Genomic DNA, 25317 nt, shown 5'->3' on the forward strand with positions numbered 1-25317 from the left:
ATATTTAATAGTTGCTTTAGGTCCTATATCGCTAACCTAGTTTTATCATAGAGAACCTTTATTAAAAATATAATCAATATAAGGATAAAATATCGATATCAATATGTTCGTTCATTGAAATATAAAATATTAAAAACTTACAATCGCAGGTATACTGACGATATGATTAGCTAGATTGTGATATTAAACTTTTTTGAAATTTTGATAATAATTTAAAAATTATTAGCCTAGAGTATTTGTAATTATACTATTATTATCATGTACCATAAAAAGTTAAGCCAAATTTCAGAAATGTCGGATGGAGGTAGTATAGTTTCCTCCACTAATAATTCATTTTACCGTTTTTTTTATTATGACAGGTGCTGCTTTAACAAATAAACCTTAACATAAAAAATTAGTGAAGGCAACTATACCTTCTCCCTCTTATCTTTTAAATGCGTTTATATAAAAATTTAAAATTTGGCGCACATCATTAGCAACCTAAATACTATATTTTAGTAGGTAGTAATGGCAGCCTTTTAAAATCCTATTTTTCGCATTTTTATTTTCTGAGCCTACATCAGAAAAATATTATAGAAATCCCTAAACTTTCGCGTAATATTTTCTGAAATTTAAATAAATGTCATCCAGTTATCTCTATCAAAGTCAGGCCCTTATTAATCTCGTACTTACTAAAAAAAAAACAATGACGTAGCACGTAAGTACGTAATACATGCTTGCGCGTTGCCATATTTCGCGTTTAAGCCTTTTGCTCTATGTGTAATAATTAATTCCCCAACCTGTATATACCGTGCCCTTATATACTTTTCTGGAACAAGCGTAACAGACAACTTTTTTGTATATTAAAAAAAAACTACTGCGCTAAGCTGCCTACCAATCTAATAAACTTTATTACGGTATATTTTGTTGTTTGCCGTTGTTAACATTTATTTAAATGTTTTAATTATTTTAAAACTTTTATTTATTTACTAAAAGTAACCACCAATTAAAAAAAGTAAATTTAATACAATACAAGATAAATTTCAATGCCGAACATACTCGTAGTTTTATTTTGTAACAATTTTAATGGTCAAAGTATCATAAAGAGTTTTTAAAATTACCAAAATAATTACGCAACTTATACATATCAAAAGGACATGGTACGAAAATAGAAAATTACAATTAATTATTAAGAATTTAGATCATAAATGAACAATTCCTTAAGAACTTATTTTGGACCTTTTATTAGACCAGCTGGTTTAACCAGTATCAAAAAAAAATATTTTATTAGATCAAAATGAGATCTATTATATTACGACCATACCGGGCTAGCCTTAGCCTCCAAATCGAACTCACTAAAGAATAATACAGTAACTTACAGATAGAGAAAAGAAAAAAGTGACATGAGAAGTTTTTAGGAATAGTTAAAACTAAATTGTTAAGGCTGCATCACATTGCCTACGTAATTCTTCAATAATTGACACTGAACTTCAATAACAATTTGAGGGCATCAGGAAAGAAATGAAATTTGCAATTCCTTACAAGCAATATATGATTATTAAATAATGTAAAATATAACATAATACAATGAGACTCGAGCTAAACCCCAGACACATTAAAGCAACTAAATTTTTCCAAGACCAATGATTAGAGTCTTAAGCAGCAATAGTTCAAAGATCTCATGCAATCATGAATTAATCATGTCAAATGCCTTCGAAAAGTCTGTATGTATAGCTTCTGTTTTGGTAGGGGTTTCCACCAAATGCAATCTTAGAAAAATAATCGTGATAGCATCTTGAACCTAAACATTCTACTTAAAAATCAAGTTGGTTGGTAACAATTTGGTTTTTTTTTATTTAATTTATCTAAAAGCCATGGTAAGATTGACGGTATTAAACTTCTCAGTGTATAATTACTCTACTCGGTAATGTCTCTAGATTTAAATAGATTAATGTTTGAGAAAGACATATTAAATAAGATGATAATTGCCTTATAAGTTAAAAATATATTCACAAAACAATAAAATGGATCACGTACTAGAGGAGTCTTACACTATAAATTAAGAATCATAATTACAGTTGAATCGAAGGCACTTCCAGAAAATGAACATTTAGAGATTTGAATCTCCTCAACAGAATATACACTAGATCTGAGATTACTGTATATTCTTTATCATCGCTAGTTTTACCATCTAAAAACATATTTTTAGAAATAATAGTTCATTTTCTAGTATTATGTACATAACTCCAATATAACTTAGGATTAACAGAATATTTTTTATAAATAAGGTATAGTCCTAAAATTAAATTTACTTAATATTTTGCACTATCGATGCCTTGAAAGAATTCTTTTATAACTCAGATTCCCTTAATTTTTTATGTGCAAATTTTTAATATTTTCCAGGTTCGTTTATAACAGTCTAGCTTACATATTTTTTTTTGTTTTAGGTGGCAATTCTCGGTTAGTCTACTCAATCGAGAAAAACGTAATAGAAGAAGAAACTGGATCGGCAATATTTGAAATTGAACCTGATACGGGAGTGATCAGAACTTCCGTTTGCTGTCTCGACCGTGAACGTACCCCTGATTATTCCATTCAGGTGGTGGCAATCGATGGCGGTGGATTAAAAGGAACGGGGACAGCTAGTGTTCGAGTCAAAGATATTAACGATATGCCGCCCTCGTTTACTAAACCAGAATGGTTTGCGGAAGTAGATGAAACATATGGTGAAATTTTGCCGGAAATGCCTATATTGACTGTGACCGTACATGATGAGGATGAAACCAACGAGTTTCAGTATGAGGTAAGTGTATTTTAAATATTTTTATAAAGCTATTGTAATTGACTTCATTAAATCTTTTGCATGAAAATGTATTCGCTATGTGCAAATAAATATTATAAGTAAAAATTCCACTAAAGTAAAACGAAGATAAAAAAATACATCTTTAATATTTCTGTTAATTAAAGGTTTATTTAGTTGATTAAAACTTCGATTATATAATAGGTTGTAAATGATATTATGGAGAGACCGCAGGTAATATTTATTTAAAAAAAGTCTTATGTTTGAATGTTAATGCAAATTTATTAGAAATATTTTACATAATATTAATAAAAATTTATTAATTTACATACAGACATACGAATATTTTCTTTTAAAGCAAATATATTAAAGATATTCTACACAACGTTAATAAAACTTCTATTAATTTATGTAGACATATTATACTAAATTCATTTAGAGAAAATTCTGTTTTTCAGGAACATGCTGTCTCAGATTTAAAATATTATTACTCTTTAACACTTCTATTTAACAAAAATTAAAAATATGTTTTTATAAAGCTTAAACCTTACTTCGAACGCTTAGTGCGTTATATGGTGAGGCACCATGCTGTTGTAACATCAACCTAATCACAATGTATCGTCCATCATTCTGATTATTAATTATGATACTTAATGCAGGATCTATTTGACCAGTTAAATTTCCGGTTAAAAAAGAGACCTGGATCGCTATATACCAGCCCAAACATTTAATATTTCATATCTTCACATAATTCTAATCGCCAATGAAAATCGTCTTTATTAAGTTCCTGGGCAAGGTGAATTTTATAAGGATAAGAACTATGGGTCTTCAGAATCCGTTAGATACTACGTCTCTCTTATCATTCATTAAATATTTGTTCTGTTCTATTAGCGCACTAATTATTTCCGAAAAATATTTCGACAATTTTAATTCTTTCTGCCATGGAATATATACCATGGTTAAATTCTCATTTATATATCCCTATCTCAGTCTGAGAATAAGAAGGATATGAGAATAAAGTGATGTTTTTCGAGTATAATCTGACAAACTAAGGGAGAAAAACACAATTTTTAAGCGATCCAGACACAATTAAGAAAATGATGTGATAAAATAGAAAAAGGTGGAAAAGTCAAAGTTTTATTTGTGTGTAAAATGTGGCGTAAGGAGATAAACGAGGATAAAGTGGTACTTAGCGTGTTTGTCAACTTGCAGCATGCCTTTGAAAAAATTAATCGTGGTATCCTTTTTACAAGAAAATTAGAATTGTTTGGTGTACGTAGCAGTGCATTGGATAAAGGATTATCTAAGTGACTGTCAATAAAAAAAAAAATTAATGAGATGTCCCGGAAGGGAGTGTGCTGGGTTCTCTACTCTTTATTGCTTATGTTAATGACATTTATGTAGCATTAAAAAATCATTTGGTAATTTATTTGCACATGATACCCTTATTTGTGTAGCAGGCAATAATGTTAGAGAAATATCAAATATCCTTAACAACGAGTTGAAAATCATGTATGACTGACTTTGCCAAAATAAATTAAAACTGAACACATCAAAAACAAAATGCATGGTAATAGGTTCCAAGACAAATTGTAAAAAATATGCCGAGTTTGGATAAGTCCCAACATAAATGGCTCTTAAATTGATTATGTTTCTGAAATAAAATAGTTAGGTATTTTCTTGGATCCCCACCTTAGTTTTTCTAATCAGGTAATCAGCTAGTTTACCTATGTAAGAAACTAGGTAAAAAAATTGTTTTTTTTTCATCGCATTTCAAATAATTTGTCAAAACAGTGGTATATAACACACCTATTTTACCACACTTTAACTATTGTTGTTCGTTATTAAAATCTTATATTCAGGAAAAAATAAATAGACTGCAAATGCAGCAAATTAAGGTAATGCGCACTACCCTTAATTGTAATAAATATACCCCAATAGTAAGCATGTTACAGGCATTAAACTGGTTGTCTGTCGGGCAGGTCATTAAAAAGGCGAACTTGGTTTTAATATATAAAATAGAACATGCTCAATCATCAAGATATTTTAACAAAATTTTTTATTTATATATCCCTATCTCAGTCTAAGCATTACAAGAGTTGGGGAATAAAGTGATGTTTTTTGGGTATAATCTGACAAATTAAGGGAGAAAAACACTATTTTTAAGCGATCCAGATACTATTAAGAAAATGATGCGATGATTTAGAAATACGTGGAAAAGTATAATTCTCTTTTGTATATCCCTATAAAATAAAAAGTAACAAACTTAGCATCATTGTTCTCAGAATATTATTTTCTATCCAAATACATAATGATATACAAAGTGCCTTATCTAAAATAGGAAAGTTAGTGTCACTTTAATATGTGGAAGTATTTTTTTCAAATCTTTTAATAATTTTCGGGAATTTTCTTAGAAACCTATGTAGTTCCTATATTTTTATAACCGCCTGGAATTATATGAAGTAGTTTTAATTTAGGCAGTTAAAAGTTCCTTAACTGCCTATGAAAGAAGAATTCTTAAAGCAATTAGCAAAAGTTTTCAAGTGTTTAAATTGTAAATGCCTTCAACTAATTTGCCAACCAATGCATATTCTTCTGTCTGGGATTGTCTTAAGCATACTTACCATCGGTTTTTTTTTTTTTTTTTTTTTTTTAGAGAGGTTAAAAAAATCTGCAAACAGACACCCCGGGCCGGCCCGGGATAGTGTGGGGTTAAGGCCTTTTCCAGCCCCGACCCACTAAAAACCATTCCTCTAAGTCAATTTTTCAAGGAAGAAGCACACTGGTTACATGCTAAGTCAAATTTTCAAGGAAGAAGCACACTGGTTACATGCTTTGTCAAATTTTCAGGGAAGAAGCACACTCGTTACATGCTTTGTCAAATTTTCAGGGAAGAAGCACACTGGTTACATGCTTTGTCAACTTTTCAAGGGAATAAATAGCACACTGGTTACATGCTTTGTCAATTTTTCAGGGAAGAAGCACACTGGTTACATGCTTTGTCAAATTTTCAGGGAAGAAGCACACTGGTTACATGCTTTGTCAATTTTTCAAGGGAATAAATAGTACACTGGTTACATGCTTTGTCAATTTTTCAAGGAAATAAATATCACACTCGTTACATGCTTTGTCAAATTTTTAGGGAAGAAGCACACTGGTTACATGCTTTGTCAATTTTTCAAGGGAATAAATAGCACATTGGTTACATGCTTTGTCAAATTTTCAGGGAAGAAGCACACTGGTTACATGCTTTGTCAATTTTTCAAGGGAATAAATATCACACTGGTTACATGCTTTGTCAAATTTTCAAGGGAATAAATAGCACACTGGTTACATACTTTGTCAATTTTTCAGGGAAGAAGCACACTGGTTACATGCTTTGTCAATTTTTCAAGGGAATAAATATCACACTGGTTACATGCTTTGTCAAATTTTCAAGGAAGAAGCACACTGGTTACATGCTTTGTCAATTTTTCAAAGGAATAAATAGCACACTGGTTACATGCTTTGTCAATTTTTCAGGGAAGAAGCACACTTGTTACATGCTTTGTCAATTTTTCAAGGGAATAAATATCACACTGGTTACATGCTTTGTCAAATTTTCAGGGAAGAAGTACACTGGTTACATGCTTTATCAATTTTTCAAGGGAATAGATAGCACACTGGTTACATGCTTTGTCAAATTTTCAAGGAAAAAGCACACTGGTTACATGCTTTGTCAATTTTTCAAGGGAATAAATAGCACACTGGTTACATGCTTTGTCAAATTTTTAGGGAAGAAGCACACTGGTTACATGCTTTGTCAATTTTTCAAGGGAATAAATAGCACACTGGTTACATGATTTGTCAAGTTTTCAAGGGAATAAATATCACACTGGTTACATGCTTTGTCAAATTTTCAGGGAAGAAGCACACTGGTTACATGCTTTGTCAATTTTTTAAGGGAATAAATAGCACACTGGTTACATGCTTTGTCAATTTTTCAAGGGAATAAATATCACACTGGTTACATGCTTTGTCAAATTTTCAGGGAAGAAGCACACTGGTTACATGCTTTGTCAATATTATTAGTTAAGTCAAGTCAAGTCACGTCAATTTATATAAATTGTTTTTTATAAAATAAATAAACTAAAAAACTACTTCTTAATATCTAAAAAGGACGCTTAAAAATTACCAAAATTAACGTTTGAAATAAAATTGATACATCGGAAATGCTTTTGCTGCTTATCTACGATTGGATATTAATTTATTTATATCTTATTTAGTTGTAATTATAAAAACCCTTATTTAAATTACATATATTATGAAGGGAAAGCAATTTTAATAGGGAAATTTAACAAATAAATTTCCTACAGAAAACCTCCAAGATTTTAATAAATTCTAAATCCCCTTTTTATAAAATTAGTTGAAGTGCAAATTTAGCGAATAAATCTGCCAATAAATGATTTTTAATATTTTTTAGAACCCCTTATAATAATGTTTGACTATCATGATCTTTATGTCGCATTTAGCTAATAAGAGATGTAAATTTTAATAAAGAGGAAATTTAACGAATAAATTTCCTTTCATTTAATTTAAAGTGAAAGAGAGTTTTCATTTATATCTTAACCACCTTAATAATTTTATTTAAATGTGAATTTAGCGAATAAATTCACAATATACTTTTGAGAAAAAATATTAAAGAAAGTGTTTCACTGTTGCAAATAATGGAAATTTAACGAATAAATTTCCTTAAGTTTTGAGAAAAATTTAAAACAATATTAGAGCTTATTAAAATTCGTATTTATATAATAACCCCTTAATGATTTCATGTAAATGTGAATTTAGCGAATAAATCCACAAGAAACTTTTATGAAAAAATATTAAAGCTTTCTCATAAAAAATTTTTAAAAATGTTTTGACTATTTTAAAAGGTGGAAATGTAGCGAATAAATGTCCTTGAGTATCCGGAAAAATTTGAAAATATATTAGAATTTATAAAACTCCGTATTTGTATTATAACTCCTTAAGGATCTTATGTAAATGTGAATTTAGCGAATAAATTCACTCGAATATTTTAAAAAGAGAATATGAAAAATATTAATTTTATTTAAATGTGAATTAAGCGAAAAAATCCACAAGAAACTTTTTAGAAAAAATATTAAAGTTTTTGATTAAAAAATTTCTAAAAATGTTTTACTATTTTAAAAGGTGGAAATTTAGCGAATAAATTTCCTTAAGTTTTGAAAAAATTTTGAAACAATATTAAAGTTTATTAAAATCCATATTTGTATTATAACCCCTTAGTGATTTCATGTAGATGTGAATTTAGCGAATAAATTCACCGGAATATTTTGAAAAAAGAATACGAGAGTTATTAATTTCATTTAATTGTGAATTTAGCGAATAAATTCACAAGACATATTTGAAGAAAACTGTTAAAGAAAATGTTTCACTGTTGCAAATGATGGAAATTTAACGATTACATTTCCCTAAGTTTTAAGAAAATTTTGAAGCAATACTAGAGTTTATTAAAGTCTGTATTTGTATTATAACCCCTTAATGATTTTATGTAAATGTGAATTTAGCGAATAAATCCACAAGAAACTTTTTAGAAAAAATATTAAAGTTTTTCATTAAAAAATTTGTAAAAATGTTTGACTATTTTAAAAGGTGGAAATTTAGCGAATAAGTTTTCTTAAGTTTCCAGAAAATTTTGAAAAATATTATAATTTATTAGTGTTTATAGGATTTTTTTCGGAATTTATTAGTGTTTTAAAGAAAATTACGTTTACTTAAAATTAAGTTTTACTGTTGTAAAAGATGGAAATTTAACGAATAAATTTCCCTAAGTTTTGAAACAATATTAAAGTTTATTAAAACCCATATTTGTATTATAAGCCCTTAGTGATTTCATGTAGATGTGAATTTAGCGAATAAATTCAGCGGCATATTTTGAAAAGAGAATATGAGAATTATTAATTTTGTAAAAATGTTTTGACTATTTAAAAAGGTAGAAATTTAGCGAATAAATTTCCTTAAGATTCCAGAAAATTTTGGAAAAATATTAGAAATTATTAAACTCCGTATTTGTATTATAACCCCTTAGTTATTTCATTTAGATGTGAATTTAGCAAATAAATTCACAAGACATGAAAACTATCAAAGAAAGTGTTTTACTGTTGCAGAAGATAGAAATTTAACGAATAAATTTCTCTAAGTTTTGAGAAAATTTTGAAACAATGTTAGAGTTTATTAAAATCCAGATTTGTATTATAACCCCTTAGTGATTTCATGTAGATGTGAATTTAGCGAATAAATTCAATAAAATATTTTAAAAAGAGAATATGTGAAATATTAATTTTATTTAAATGTGAATTTAGCGAATAAATTCACAAGACACTTTTGAGAAAAAATATTAAAGAAAGTATTCCACTGTTGCAAATGATGGAAATTTTACGAATAAATTTCCTTAAGTTTTGAGAAAATTTTGAAAGAATATTAGAATTTATTAGTGTTTTAAAGAAAATGTTTTACTGTTGTAAAAGATGGAAATTTAACGAATAAATTTCCGTAAGTTTTGAGAAAATTTTGAAACAATGTTAGAGTTTATTAACATCCAGATTTGTATTATAACCCCTTAGTGATTTTATGTAGATGTGAATTTAGCGAATAAATTCACCGAAATATTTTGAAAAGAGAATATGAGATTTATTAATTTTGTAAAAATATTTGACTATTTTTAAAGGTAGAAATTTAGCGAATAAATTTCTCCAAGTTTCCAAAAAATTTTGAAAAAATATTAGAATTTGTTAGTGTATATAAGATTTTTTTTTGAATTTATTAGTATTTTAAAGAAAATGTTTTACTGTTGTAAAAGATGAAAATTCAACGAATAAATTTCCGTAAGTTTTGAGAAAATTTTGAAACAATGTTAGAGTTTATTAAAATCCAGATTTGTATTGTAACCCCTTAGTGATTTCATGTAGATGTGAATTTAGCGAATAAATTCACCGGAATATTTTGAAAAGAGAATATGAGATTTATTAATTTTGTAAAAATGTTTTACTATTTTTAAAGGTAGAAATTTAGCGAATAAATTTCTCCAAGATTCCAAAAAATTTTGAAAAAATATTAGAATTTGTTAGTGTATATAAGAATTTGTTTAGAATTTATTACTGTTTTAAAGAAAATGTTTTACTGTTGTAAAAGATGGAAATTTAGCGAATAAATTTCCTTAACTATCCAGAAAAATTTTGAAAATATATTAGAATTTATTAAACTTTTTGTATTATAAGATAACCCTTTAGTGATTTCATGTAGATGTGAATTTAGCGAATAAATTCACTGGAATATTTTAAAAAGAGAATATGAGAAGTATTAATTTTATTTAAATGTGAATTTAGCGAATAAATTCACAAGACACTTTTGAGAAAAATATTAAAGAAAGTATTCCACTGTTGCAAATGATGAAAATTTAACGAATAAATTTCCTTAAGTTTTGGGAAAATTTTAAAAAAATATTAGTGTTTATTAAAAGACGTATTTGTTTAATAACCCCTTAATGATTTTATGTAAATGTGAATTTAGCGAATAAATCCACAATAAACTTTTAAGGAAAAATATTAAAGCTTTCTTATAAAAAATTTTTAAAAATGTTTTGACTATTTTAAAAGGTGGAAATTTAGCGAATAAATTTCCTTAAGTATCCAGAAAAAATTTGAAAATATATTAGAATTTATTAAACTCCGTATTTGTATTATAACCCCTTTGTGATTTCATGTAGATGTGAATTTAGCGAATAAATTCACCCAAATATTTTGAAAAGAGAATATGAGAATTATTAATTATATTTAAATGTGAATTTAACGAATAAATTTCCTTAAGTTTTGAGAAAAATTTGAAAGAATATTAGAGTTTATTAAAATCCGTATTTGTATTATAACCCCTTAGTAATTTCATGTAAATGTGAATTTAGCGAATAAATCCACAAGAAACTTTTTAGAAAAAATATTAAAATTTTTCAATAAAAAATTTGTAAAAATGTTTGGCTACTTTAAAAGGAAATTTAGCGAATAAATTTTCTTAAGTTTCCATAAAATTTTGAAAAAATATTAGAATTTATTAAAATCCTGTATTAAAACCCCTTAACGATTTTATGTAAATGTGAATTTAGCGAAGAAATTCACATAATTTGTTTTATTACTTCATGCAAACTAAGGCAAATCCAATATTCAATCGTAAATAAACATGCTAAAAATATCAACACTAATAAGATTTACCCAGAATTGAATAGGCATTAAAAAAAATAAAATAGTAAATAAAATTAAGAGTTTTTTAGATTAAAAAGAAATAAAATATAGGGACTTTTATTTGAGTAGATAATAATTTATTTGCACAAACATGCACAATACAGGTGTGTGTACAGTTAAAATTGTAGGGATAGTGTTAAAATATTTGTTGAATAAATTGAATTGATTTTATTATTACTAGAATTGTTTTATTCTTTAAATGTGAATTTAGCGAATAAATCCACAATAAATTTGACATTTAACAAATTGTCTAAAGAGTTACTTGTAATAAAATATTAATTTTTGCTTGTGCATTAAGTATCTATAATTCAAAATAAATTGCATGCAATTTTTAAAAAAAATCAGTACTTACCTTGTACTCCAACTTTACAGGAACCACATTAAAAACACACACTCACAAAACACTGACACTGTACCACTATAGCAACCACTTTCTTCCAACCTACTTTGACCGATGCCGGAACAAGACTGACTTAAGTACCTTCCAAGTGAAGCGGAATTGCTTGACCCAAACCACCTCCCCCAGCCCCAAAAGACTCCGCGCTGTCAGTAGAGGGAGGTGCGCGCGTCTTTACTTTCACTTTTCGTGCGTATTATAAGTTTATTTCTTAGTCCAGTGAAATTTAAAATAAATTTAAAATAAGTTTTAAAAAAATTATATTTTAGTAAATTTGTTTAATTTACTACACCTATAATCTGTGCTTGGCTAAACGAAAACGTTTAGCAATGATACTTAAATAATACCTAAATATATCTTAACTAGTTTATTAAACAAAAATTCATTTGTACATCTTATATTTTCGAGAAGTGTTTTACACCTGGATTATTAATTTATTACTTGATTAATAATTTAAACTATCAGCGCATTTATAGCACTCTATTTCAAAATTAAAAAAATTGGTTTTTTCTATGAGTAAAGATAAAAAGGAGCAAGTGTAATATCATTATTCTCAAAATACTATTTCCTATCAAAATGCTTAATAATATATGAATAAAATTGTTCCATTTGAAATAAAAAATTTAGTGTCACTTCCTGCTAAACCGAAAGTAACGAAAAATAACAGAATATATCAAAAGATGCTGAAATCATATTATTACTTAAACTTAAATCATCTACATCACTTATTTTTATAAATTCTTGGACAGTTCAATTGCGTTTGACTATTGTTAAAAATCTTCCAACTTACCCGAATACAATAAAGTCTTAAAAAACTAAAACGTTTAACCCATACAAATCTAGACCAAGAACTAAGAAATTATTGAACAAATCATCTTTATTATCTAACTATTAGAAGCTGAAAGTAGCTCTCTAACTGAATTCTACATAGTTTCAAATTCTGGCTTACCATTTATATAATCGTCTATTATGTTTTTTGTATAGTTCCTTTTCACTCTATAAATTTGAAATCTTAAAAATGAAACCTTTCAGTCGCCTCCTATAAAAATCCTATCAATTGCGTATTATTACGTATTTTTCTCTATCTACTTTAGCGCTAATCCGTTTGTGTAACTTTGTTGTTTGAGTAACTTTTCCGCTTTCTTACTGTGTTGATTGTATAGCTTCGGCTCCAAGAGAAAATTATAGAAAATTAAATAGGTTTTATTTTATGTTTTGTTATTTTCTTTATAGGGCGTACGGTTTAGTCTACAGTAAATCATAACAGAGAATGAATTAAAAAATTTTGACAATGTTTTAATTCTCATAATATATTTGTGACCATACTTTTTTGTAGGTTTTTCATTTAAAAAAAAACTATGAAGAATTGGGTCCAATGTTATGTGAATTTTTTTATAATTACAAAATGACCTCTAACACCCCTATTAGTTCAATCTTGCTCAAAACTGAGACATCTTGTATCTATTTAGATTTTAATTTCTTTATAAACAACCAGTGAAAAACAACTATTTTTATTATTACAGGTTGTAGAAAATAGTGGTTATGGTGCCGAAAAATTTGCCATGGTACGAAACAATGATGGAACCGGATCCCTTAAAGTGGTTCAGCCCCTGGATTTTGAAGACTATTTACAGAGCAAAGGTTTTAGATTTCGAATCCAAGTTATTGACAGGGGGGATAATAATAATGACAAATATCATGTTGCTTATTCTTGGGTTATTGTAAAACTACGTGATGTGAATGACAATGAACCAATTTTTGAAAAACCAAATATTAAAGTTAGTATATTGGAAAATGCGGAAGTTGGAAAGAGTTTGGAGAGATTTAAAGCTACGGATCCTGACCAGAATGGTAAGAGTAAGGTAAGCCTTTTTTGTAGAATTATTATAATATTATTAAAAAATATATTAAAAACAATTATTTGTATTAAATCTTATTATTTTTTTTAAACAAATGATAAGTGATTTTATAAATTCAATTTGCACATAGCAGTTTTATTTCCATTATGCCCCTTAATCAAGAATGTGTTTAGTAGTTTTGTTATTATGATTTAAATTTGTTTAATCTGGCTTAAGAAGAAAAAAAATAGTTTAAATCCAATATCGTATTAATATATAGTTGTAAAATTTTAGAACTAATTAAATTACACATACAATTTAAATTAATTTTTTTTTGCTTTTATTTTACAGTTTAAATTTGCTAATAAGTTCAGTTTTTTATTTCGCAAGTTCATTTGGACCTTTGCTAACGCCTCCGTTTATATTTTCACTTGTAGGATTAAATTTTTAGTCCATTAATCACTGAATTTATTTCCATATTAGATTCTTTATGTTTTTTTCTTGTCGTTTCCTCGTGAAGAATTTTAGATATGCTAAATATATTTATTGTATATTTTATAGAATAACATTCAAAAGTGGTAATCAACAGAATGAATTTTGAATAGTCTATTAAAAACCATTAAAAGTCGTATCAATTTTTTAAATTTGTGGAGTAAATTTTAAGTTTTAAGAGAAAATGTCTGAAACAGTAAATATCTGGTAGTTATGTGTACATAACAATATTTTTTACCTTTGAATAAATGATATTACTTTATAGGGAATGTCAGAGGAATATAGTTAGTGTCAAGTGCTAAAGCATTCCTATATTGCAAGCTTATTTTTTCCATATTTTAAAGGAATTTATAGAAAATTAAAGTGTGCATCAGAATAAAAGCAAACGACGAGCCACTGTTACTGGTAAAAAAATTTCGATATCTCTTATTAGCAACAGTTGATGCAGCACTATTGTATTGTTGAGAATCTACGGTGGTTAAGCGAAGTAGAGCATCAGTGGGATGGTGATTCTACAAAATGAATAGTGTAGAATTACTAGAGACAAGTTGATGGACCCTTATTTTATTATTAAAGAATAAATAAACCAAAATGTCGAGTGTTTCGATTAAATGCTTTTTAATTTCCTTTAAAAAAATTAACTTAAACTGTATATCAGCAATGTTCTATGACATTGAAAAATGTCCTATACTATTACTTATTTTTATATTTATTTCAGCATCGACATTACAATTATTACTAACAAATATCAAAAGAGAGATAATTAAACATATATCTATTTTTTTTTAATAAAGCAGAGATGAATTTCTACAGTAAGTAGAATAATCAATCTGTTAATAAATCTAGACTTTTATTGGTTTAATAGTGGAATAATCTACATGGTATTCATCAATATTAAAAGCAGTTCAGGATGCACAAGTTCATATAAATAATACCATATATAGGCAAGAAAAACAAATTGGTAATTGGAGTTTTAAAAACCCTTTTGGTTATTTGAAATTATTTTTATTTATGTTGTTTTTTACTATATTCAATTAACAAGTAAACCTTCTATAATATTCTACTAAAAACAATATTTGCAAGTTTTCTTAATATCTTATTCATAGTCATAGGCTCGACCTATCTCAACTATTAACACAGCATCGCTTTGAGGAAAATGTAATAAAGTAACTAAGCTGGTAAGATTTTATGTTTATTTAAAAAGTACTTTAGCCCAGATTTAATCAGCGTTTTAGAATGATTAATAGCAACGAAATCAGTCTACAATTATTGTTTACAGGGATTTAAGATCCTTTCTTAAGGAGTGATTCTATTTCATCTGACTTTAAAGTATTCGGAAACGTACCAATACTAAAACAAAAGTTAATAAAGTACGTCATTACAGGTACAGGTATTATACAATGTTTTAGATTTAATTTTATACTTATTAGTTTTGTACTTATAATTGTATTTTTGTTATATCTAAAATTAAACAAGCTGTCTTCTGACGATTCGATGTTCGTTTATCAATTTTCGTTTAAATTTCTTATAATTAATTAAAACGTAGTTAGAATATTTTTACTATTTACTTTTTGTGTATCCTCCTCTCCCTACTGATTGCAAAAAGGTTTTTTATAAATAAATACTTAAAAATTAATAGAAAAAATTATAGGGGTATAGTTGAATTCTCATATATTTTTTAGGTATAATTTGACTAACTAAACCTAAAAAATACAATTTTCAGACGATCCGGGCACTATTATTAAAATGAAAAAATTATATAAAAAATAGGGGAAAAAGTTAAATCCTCATTTTCATATCCCTATCTCAGTCCTACAATTAAAAGACAATGGAAATAAAGGATATTTTTTAGGTATAATCTGACCAGTTAAACCCGAAAAACACTATTTCCAGACGATTCAGACACTATTACCAAAATGAGAAAATGATATATGAAATAGGGGAAAAATTGTTATCCTATTTATATATCCTTATCTTAGTCCGTTAATTAGAAGAGGATGGGAATAAAGTGATATTTTTAAGATATAGTATGACCATTTAAACTTGAGAAAAATAATTTCCAGACAATCCAGACACTATTAGTAAAATGAAAAAATTATATAGAAAATAGGGGGAGAAGTTGAATTCTCATGTATACATATATCCCTATCTTATTCCGCTAATTAAAAGAGGATGGGGATAAACTGATATTTTTCAAGTATAATCTGACCAACTTAACTATTGTTATTTTATTAACATATGTTTATTTGCCATATTTTGTTTTAATTTTTTATAATTAATTTAACTTTTAGTCGGACCATTTTTACTACTTACCTCTTGTGTAGTATCCTTCTTTCCCTACTCTACCAATATAGGTCAAACTATACAAATTAAGGTATCCATAGTCATATGAGTACAAAAAGGTTTTAAATAAAATTGTTATCAAAAATATAGACAAATATTATGTGCAAATGAATTTATATATTTAATAAATAACCAAATTAGAAGATTTTTTCTATGACAATATACCAGTTTATTATTAGTAAGTTACTCATTTTAGCTTATAATTCTTCTTAACACTGCCACAATAATTTCAAACATTTATTGAATCGTATTATTATACTATCGCAGTTATGTTTGACGGCTTTATTCATTGCACCATATGCCTACTCACCACTGACAACTCTTGAGATAATAGTCCTATTTATTAAACAATGGTCAGTCTATATACAGCGGTTTCATTTTAAAACAAACTACGGTTAATATATTATTTATAAAAAAAAACACGATATAAATTAGCAGAAAGTCTATTTTGTATTTATTAGTTCTGTCAATCACTCTCTTACCTCTAGCTAATCCCTTATTATGTGCTACATTGTTCTAAGCTACTTCAGACGATCAATTTATATATTTTTGTCAGTTTTAATCTCTATAAGATGATCCTCAAGACTCACAAAATATACACAAAAACAGAAATAAAATTATACATTCTGGCATAGACTAACTGCATATACTACATTTATGGTAGATCGTCTTCGTTAATAATTGTGAAACCATAATAATTACAAGGATTTATAGGGTAATCGTGTTTTTTATTTTTTTTTAACAATCTATCTTGGGAGATGAATATAAATAATAGCTGTGAGACAATGTTTTTTTTAGCAGCTAATCTTCTTATCAATTCTTTATAGAGGAAAAAAAGCAAAACAGGTTTTAGGTTAAATAATATAGGATATAGGCTCTTATTGTATATAGTGTTCTAAACTTCTTTTTTATTTATGTTACTTAAGTGTTTTTTATTGTTCGTTATTTCATTTGTGTCTTATTTTATAATTCATTGAATTTGAGTAAATATGGGTTCTATCTTTGGAGTCAAAAGATGTCGCTCTATATAACAAAAAAAAAATTCTGATTTTTCTTAAAATCTAAGGTTCCCTGGCAAATATGTCTTGCAATGATGCACCGAGTAACATAACAAACCATAATTGCAGATTTATGAACTGTATCGTGAATAAATAATTAATAACGTATATTGAATTAAAACAATATATTGTTTTCAGGTTTCATACTTAATTGACCGAAAGTCAGATCGCGAAAGACAATTTGCCATAAATCAGGAAGGAATTGTTAGCATTCAGAGACCTTTAGACAGAGAAAAAATGGAACAACACGTAATCAAAATTTTGGCAATAGACGATGGAAATCTGGCAAGAACTGCTACGGCAACTTTAACTGTAATAGTAGAGGACGTAAATGATAATGCTCCAAGATTACTTAAAGATTACAAGCCTGTTATCGTAGAACATGCAAAAATTAAGAAGGTAATAATAATTTATAGATTATGCTTCCAGCACGGATTAATATAAAACTCTTAAGAGATATTTACAGAGATCACAAGATTTTACCTATTTTGTAATGATTTTAGGTTGTTGAAATATTTGCAACGGATGATGATGATCCAAAAAAACATAACGGCCCACCTTTCCAGTTTAAAATAGATCCTAGTGCTAGCAAATTTGTAAAAGACAGTTTTAGAATCGAGCAAGGTCAAAGTAAGTTCTATATACGATATATACTCTTACTACCAAATTTTAAAATATTTGGTGATACAGCTATGTGCAACAACGCTTGGTAACTTTTAGTTTATATTGATTTGAACGATTTTAAGATTTTCGTTTGTTGTTGACAGATTGATGGAGATTCAGGATTGGTTTTATATAGTTTAATTTTCCTTATTCTAAATTAAACATTATTTCATTACAGCATTGTACTTAACGATTAATAACGATAAAATAATAGGTCATCCAACTCATATTAAAATCAGCGTTTTAACATTTATATTAAAATTTAATATTTTATAGTTAATTTTTTGGATAAAATTATGTAAAATACATTTACTGTACAGGTTAGGTAAAAGAACTAATTAGACCTAAATTTAGGCTTTTTTAGTTGTATAGGTTTTTTTTTTATTAAAGGAACCAATACTGGACCTTTTTTTATAGAATCATTTAATGTACCTATAAGGAATAGCAAAAGTGATAAAGTAAAACAAATCAGGTTTCAGGTAAATAACTTTCATTGTCTTTAGCAGATACAGCTTTTAAAAAATAAATTGTAACTGAGGACTTATTTAACTCCTTAGACCTGTGTACTCACCTTTCATTTTTATTAATCTGTCCATAAATTTAAAAGAGCCTAAGCCGATCTTAGCTATGTGGATATGTTTCCTAGCAAAGTTTTTATTAGAGTTTATATTTTATTTAATTAGTTTAAGGCTTTAATTTTTATCAAGCAATATACAGCTTAATAGGCACTTTGAGACTGAGATTCTATGTGCTTTGTACACTGATGTATGTAAAGCTGGGCATCACAAAAATATTTTAAAAATGTCTGAAGTTTTGCGTTATATTTTGCGTATATGTATTATATTTTGCATTTATTATCTATGCCTAATGATCGATTCTCCAACCTGTATATAACTTAATACTACACAAATATTCTTGCCGATTTTCAACAATACGCCATCATTCCATTACGATCATTATATAATTAAGTCTCTTGTGTCTATATGTATTTGTTCCGAAATATTTTTCAAGATAAAAAGAATATACAAATTGGGACTTCAGAAAATAAAATAAATAATAATAGAAACTTAAATCGGTTAATCGTCTTTACTGATAAATTTAGATTTTTCAAACACAGCACTATTAACTAACGCAATTTTTATTTTAGTTAGGGTATCAACAATAATCACAGTTGATATTTTTGAATCATATTAACATATAATAACCACAAAGCTAAATAAAGTTTTTTTTAACGTCTAGTATATGATGAACTAAATACGTTTAAGTTTTCTTAATTTGTCCTTTAAAAAGCCATCAGTAGGTTCATAGGAAGCTTATTTTTATACGATGGCCACAAAATCTACTAGCCATACTTTTCAAACCTTTTTAATACAATATTATATTTTGTCACATTTTGTTGGTCATGGTTACAGTAAGATTTATAGTGATAATGGTATACATGATACATATATCAAGTATATTAATACTTCTATATTGTTTTTAAGTGCTTCCTCAATATTTTATATTTTTTTTTATAAATACTACTAGCAGAAATTATATTTGTGGTTAATTATATAAAAAACACACGTTATCTTTGAAAATAGTAATTAAACCTTCTGAATGTAAATATAAAAGTAAAATATCATACTGGAAATGTTTAGCTCGGGAATACCATTTTCTGCCCTGTAGTTCTTTTCTGTTAGTACTTAAAAATGTACATTATGTTTATTAAATTTGTTTTAGAGAGCACAAATAAGGATGATATGGCGATAATTACAACCTTAAGACAGTTTGATCGAGAAGATCAAAAGGAATATCATATTCCCATTGCCATTAAGGATAGTGGTAATCCTGCAATGACTGGTACAAGCACAATAACCGTTATTATTGGTGACATCAACGATCATAAAATGCAACCAGGATCGAAGAATATTTTTGTGTATAATTACGAAGGTGAGCTTTATTATTATTGTGCATTGCGTAATTTATTTGCGTTTAAAATAAAACAAATAAGACTTTATCATAATGTAAACAGTCTTCTAGCAAATATAGTCAATATATGCCTTTGGTTTTATGGCAAGAAATTTTCTATATTAATTACATATTTAATTTTAATTTATAAGTATTTTGAAAAAGAGATAAAGAAAACATTACGTACGAAAAAGCGAAAACAATTATACAATTATGTACTAGTACTTTTTGGATGAATTTACTTTTTATAACCTTAACTATTTAAATAAATTTGTAGTCATTTATTATTGATTACCAAGAATTGAATTTAGTCCAATTCGTCTACTGTAGAAATAAGAAAAGTTGAAATGTCTTTCGGGAAAAGTATTACAGTGGGTCCCAGTTGCAACATTAGCATTTCTATTGTTAAAAAGTGCTTTACCTTATCCCGTTTTCGTCCGCAATAATGATGATTTATTTTAAATTGAAGATGAAAGGAATTTATGGGCTTAGCAATTTAAATACATCAAGTAAAATCTATATTGTTGTCCTAAACTCATGTTATGTAAGATTTATTTAGATATTATGGCTTGTAGGTTAACTTAAAAAAAAAATTTTTTTTCGATAATATTATGTTTTTTTAGGTTTAAACTGTTAGTTTAAAATACTTTTTTATCAAGAAAAAATTAAAATTTTTTAATTTATGGAAAAATATACAGGGCATTCCATTTAGCAAAAGTAATTTTTTTTACATTTTTTCGAAAACGCAATTCAATTTGTCTCCTGTTTTTACCATTTCAATCATCTTAAATATTAACAAAAAAACCAATAGTGCCGACTTAATCCGAGACACCCTATATACTAGTTTAGTCTTTAGTTGTAGTGCCACAGTTTTTTTTAAATTTTGCTCGGCATTAGTTTTAAGTATTTTTATCGTATATTTTTTGTATAGGGGAGAGTGGGGCAAGTGAATCATAGGGGGAAAGCACGGGAAATCATAGGGAAGCGTTTCTAGAAGTTGCTCGACATCAACCGGCATCATAGCACGACAATGATCAGTGTAGTGTACATGTCTATTAGCGTGTATTGTGTCCTTAAGCATTTAGCTGAAAATTACTAAAATTAAGGTAAAAATTAATTGTTGTTTTATAATATTTTAAGCGAATTCAATAAGGATTTTCCCCAATTTAAATTTTCTTAATATTGTATGAAGTGCATACCATAACCTTATATTTGCTTAATACCGCGTTATGCTTAGAACGTTGCCACATTTATCTGTCTTTTCAAGATTTAAATTTTTATATCTTAAGAACGATTGTACCCCACTGTAGTATAAAAAGTTCTTATAAATATATTTTATATATTGCAGAGGAAAAATGGTGCATAACTACGTGCGCAAAACCCAAAAAGGATCATCCTCAGAAGATGCCATTCGTGGTGCCTTAGAAGCGATTCAAAATAAAGAAATGTCAATTAAAAAAGCTAGTGTGGTTTTTAGTATTCCGAGAACCATCTTACAATCACGATTGAAGCGTCGACAGCTCACTCTACTTGTAAACCACGGCAGGTTCAAACCCGTATTCACTGAAAAAATGGAAAAGGAATTATGTGAACACATAATTTTGTTGGAAAAACTGTTTTATGGACTTTCGACCACAGATCTTCGAAGGATTGCATTTCAATTTGCTGAAGCCAATCAAATAATTCATCCTTTTAATAAAGATCGAAAACTTGCAGGAAAAGACTGGGTGAGCTCATTTTTAAATCGTCAGAAAATCGTCTCCATTCGATGACCTGAAGCAACCAGCATTGCAAGAGTAACAGGATTTTCTAAATTTAAGGTTAATGATTTTTTTCAAAACTTCAAAAAGACCTTGGACAAGTTTAATTTTCCGCTGCATTGGATTTTTAACTGTGATGAGACGGGGATTAGCTGCGTTCAAAAACCGGGAAAAATTTTAGCTGAAAAGGGAAGAAAGCAAGTGTGAAGATTAACTTCTTTAGAGAGAGGAAAAAACACAACTTTATTAGCTTATGTCACCGCTATAGGTACGTTTATTCCACCATTTATGGTCTTCCCTCGTGTTCGAATGAATCCTGATTTTTTGAGCGGTTCATTTCCTGGAGCAGTAGGATTTCCTGCTCCATCAGGCTGGATCGATGCTGACCTATTTATTAAATTTTTAAATTATTTTATAGGCTGCACCAAAACAACAACAGATTGTCCAAGTCTACTGATACTAGATGAACATTCAAGTCATAAGTCCATTAATTTAGTAAACCTGGCTAGAAAATCAGGAGTTTCTGTTATAACCTTACCTCCTCACACATCAAATAAATTGCAACCGCTGGACGTAAGTGTCTTTGGACCATTTAAAACCTATCTGGCAGGAGAAATGGATCCTTGGCTTACAAATCATCCAGGCTCTAGGATCACAGAATATGATATAGCTCCTATTATTAAAAATGCGCTTATTAAGGCTTTTACACCAATAAATATTATTAAGGGTTTTAAAAAAACAGGAATCTACCCATATAATCCGGATGTGTTTTAAGACAGTGACGTTGCGGCAGCCGAGAACATTCTTCAAAAGGAATGTAGGACAGAAAACATTAATCCCGTCGAGGGTCCCGTAATAAGTGATGAAGTCTTGTTGAGAAAAGATGATATCCAGAGCACTTCTAAAGAATTAGTCATTATTAGTTATTCTAAATAATTAATAACCATCATGTAGTTATGTTTCAGTTTCAACTTTAAGCCCACTTCCAAAACCTTCTCAAAAGAAAGAAAATGCCAAACCAAATCTAGGCGCATAGAAGGATCTAAAATAATAATCAGTTCTTCTTACAAAGATCAATTGGAAGAAAAATTAAAACCAGTGAAAGCTAAGCAAGTAAAAAAGAAACTAGACGACAAAGCAGGGATGAGTACTAGTAATGGAAAAAAATGAAAAGAAGGAATTTCTAAGCAAAAGAAGCAAAGTGCCACATCAAGAGCAGAAGAGAAACATACAACATGAGACCTACGAAGACACTTGTATTGAAGAATGGATAATGTGCATGCAATGTGGTGCCTGGTTACATGAGGATTGTTCCGATAATGAGCCAGGTACTAATAATTATGTTTGTGACAATTGTCGTTGATAAATTAGCATTCGGACTCACTTGCCCCATGTGGGTGACTCACTGACCCTATAACTTGGGGTAAGAGAGTCATTTTTGTTTTTTTGTTTTTTTGTTTGAAGTTTGATATTTTTCCAAAGAGTTAATGTTTAGTTTATTTTTAAGGTTATGTTAGTTTGAAACCAATTAAACTCGTGTTACAAACGATGAAAGTTTTTTTATTTCTAAAACTTAGTAAGTTATACGCCGCAGAGCCTTGAGGTGTCTCACTTGCCCCATCCTCCCCTATAATATTTTTATCTTTTTTAGATTAATCTTTAACGCATACTATATTCATTGGTAAAAAAAGTAATAAAAATATTTAAAAAAAATTATCTTCATTACTATTGACTTAATAATTACCCGGCCCGTATATTAATAAATTTATAGTTGAGAGAAATAAAATATATTGTGAGGTTGTATTTCATCAATGTACTTTTTTATTATTACAAATCTTATTCCGGTAGACTTTTGTCATTGTATCGATAACTTAGTTTCCTTAACTTTATTTTTTTTAACTAGAGTCAATTATTTTGCTTGTCTTTGGATATAAAATGGAAATGGCTTAAAGTAGAGAAAAGTTGGTTTAAGACATTCTTAATATATTATATCTGAAAATAAATCAAATTATAGCACCATAAAATGTTTTATTAAGAAAGGGCCATAGTTTAGGCAAAAGCAGAAGTTATTCAGAGGGTGTCAAAAAAATATAATTTAAGGGTCTATCGCCCTTTATAACCGAACTACACAGTGGTTAGGCAAAAATATGAAATATATTGTAAGAAAAATGGATTCTAGATTTAGTATCAATAATTTAAGATAGATCAAGACCATCGGCACTTTTTTACTAAGATAAAAATACCGACTTCAAATTAAGGTAAGGTATTTATATTTATCAAATAAAAAATATAGCCTGTTTATTATACTTAAAAATGCCTGTCTGTAAAAAAAAATGTGTAATTATTTTATTAATGATTTTATATTAAAACATGCAAGCGATTTAAGCATTAGCTAATAGTTAGGTTTAAAATCGTACGATCTATTTACACTCAACAGCTATAAATATCCACCTTTTCCACCACAACTTTGGGTTATTTTTTAATTCATTATAAGCATTCTCTATTCACATAAAAAAACTACTTCTACCTCATAATATTTGCGCAAAATAATAGTCGACAGGAGTAAAATCAGGCGGTCGTGAAGCCAATTGATTAATACTGCGCCTGCTTATCCACATATTTGGCAAATTGTCATTGATTCGTCCATAACATAAGTATTGCCATTTCTTATGTAATGGCACATTCCATTTCTTGTCAATTGAGCCTCATGCATTAATAAACAGTGCCTAATATACTTTAATTTTAGATAACCAGCTTAAATTTATTCTTTGAGTTTCGTTCACAGGTTCTACTCTTTGGACTTATTGGATGTGATGTCAATTAAGTCTAAAATAGTAGTAGTAGCAAACCGTAACATAAGGTACATCTAATGAACACTCTTTTAGTTTTGATTTCAGGAATGTTTTTAACTATATTTATTATATTTTCTTTTACATGTAAACCATGCATTTGTAAATGTATCGTGTTCTTTAAGGTATGAACATTTTTTTGGAAACAGAAGGAGCACTATCACTACAAACCCCGTATGTAAAAACAATGTCGGTATACTCCTAAATTCACATTAATTTAATAGATATTATCAAATAATAAAATATTCTTGTCATACAATTAAATTTTTCGCAGCTGTGTAATAATTGAATTCCGCTTTAATTCATTTCAATTTAATAAATCATTATATCCATATTATTAGATCTAGAGTCCAAGCCTTTGGTCAAGTTATCTTTAGTTTGCATGCAAATACTATACCTATTACAATAATATAAATATCCTTACCTTAAGGTCAATCTCCGGAAACGGAAATAGGGCGGGTTTACGTTTACGATTTGGATGACTGGGACCTGCCAGATAAGAAGTTCTATTGGGAGAATAACTTGGAACATCCAAGATTTAAACTACAGGAAGATACGGGGATGATTTCAATTCGACACGGAACTAAATATGGAGTTTATAATTTAAAATTTAAGGTAAGATTATTGTTTATATAGCGTTTGACAATAAATAGCCCTGTTCTTTTAAAAAAAATTGATGTAGGCATTTATATTTTAGGTGCTTTATTCAATATATTGCTTTAAATAATGAGCTCTAACTAATAAGTGATAAAATAAATGGTACAAATGCTGCAGTTATATATTTCAATGAGTTCCTTTTCTAAAATAAACAAAAATAAGGTTTTGTGAAAAATACAGACAATTTAGTTTAGCGACGTGCAGTTGCGAAAATTCCCGTTTTCTTTAAGACAAATTGAA

The 25317-nt window shown here is 28.0% G+C and overlaps 1 protein-coding gene across 1 annotated transcript in view; it reads left to right on the forward strand.

Annotated features, from left to right (window-relative positions):
- The window catches only part of LOC126741261 (neural-cadherin-like), a 249553-nt gene that overhangs the window by 148732 nt on the left and 75504 nt on the right, over positions 1–25317 (forward strand). Inside the window, exons 8-13 of the mRNA XM_050447640.1 lie at positions 2427–2782; positions 12991–13329; positions 17337–17597; positions 17702–17828; positions 19584–19793; positions 24851–25035. Of these exons, the coding sequence (XP_050303597.1) occupies positions 2427–2782; positions 12991–13329; positions 17337–17597; positions 17702–17828; positions 19584–19793; positions 24851–25035 (1478 nt within the window). The remainder of the gene's footprint in view (positions 1–2426; positions 2783–12990; positions 13330–17336; positions 17598–17701; positions 17829–19583; positions 19794–24850; positions 25036–25317) is intronic.

Source organism: Anthonomus grandis, chromosome 10, assembly GCF_022605725.1.
Source record: "Anthonomus grandis grandis chromosome 10, icAntGran1.3, whole genome shotgun sequence".
Classification (NCBI taxonomy): Eukaryota; Metazoa; Arthropoda; class Insecta; order Coleoptera; family Curculionidae; genus Anthonomus; species Anthonomus grandis.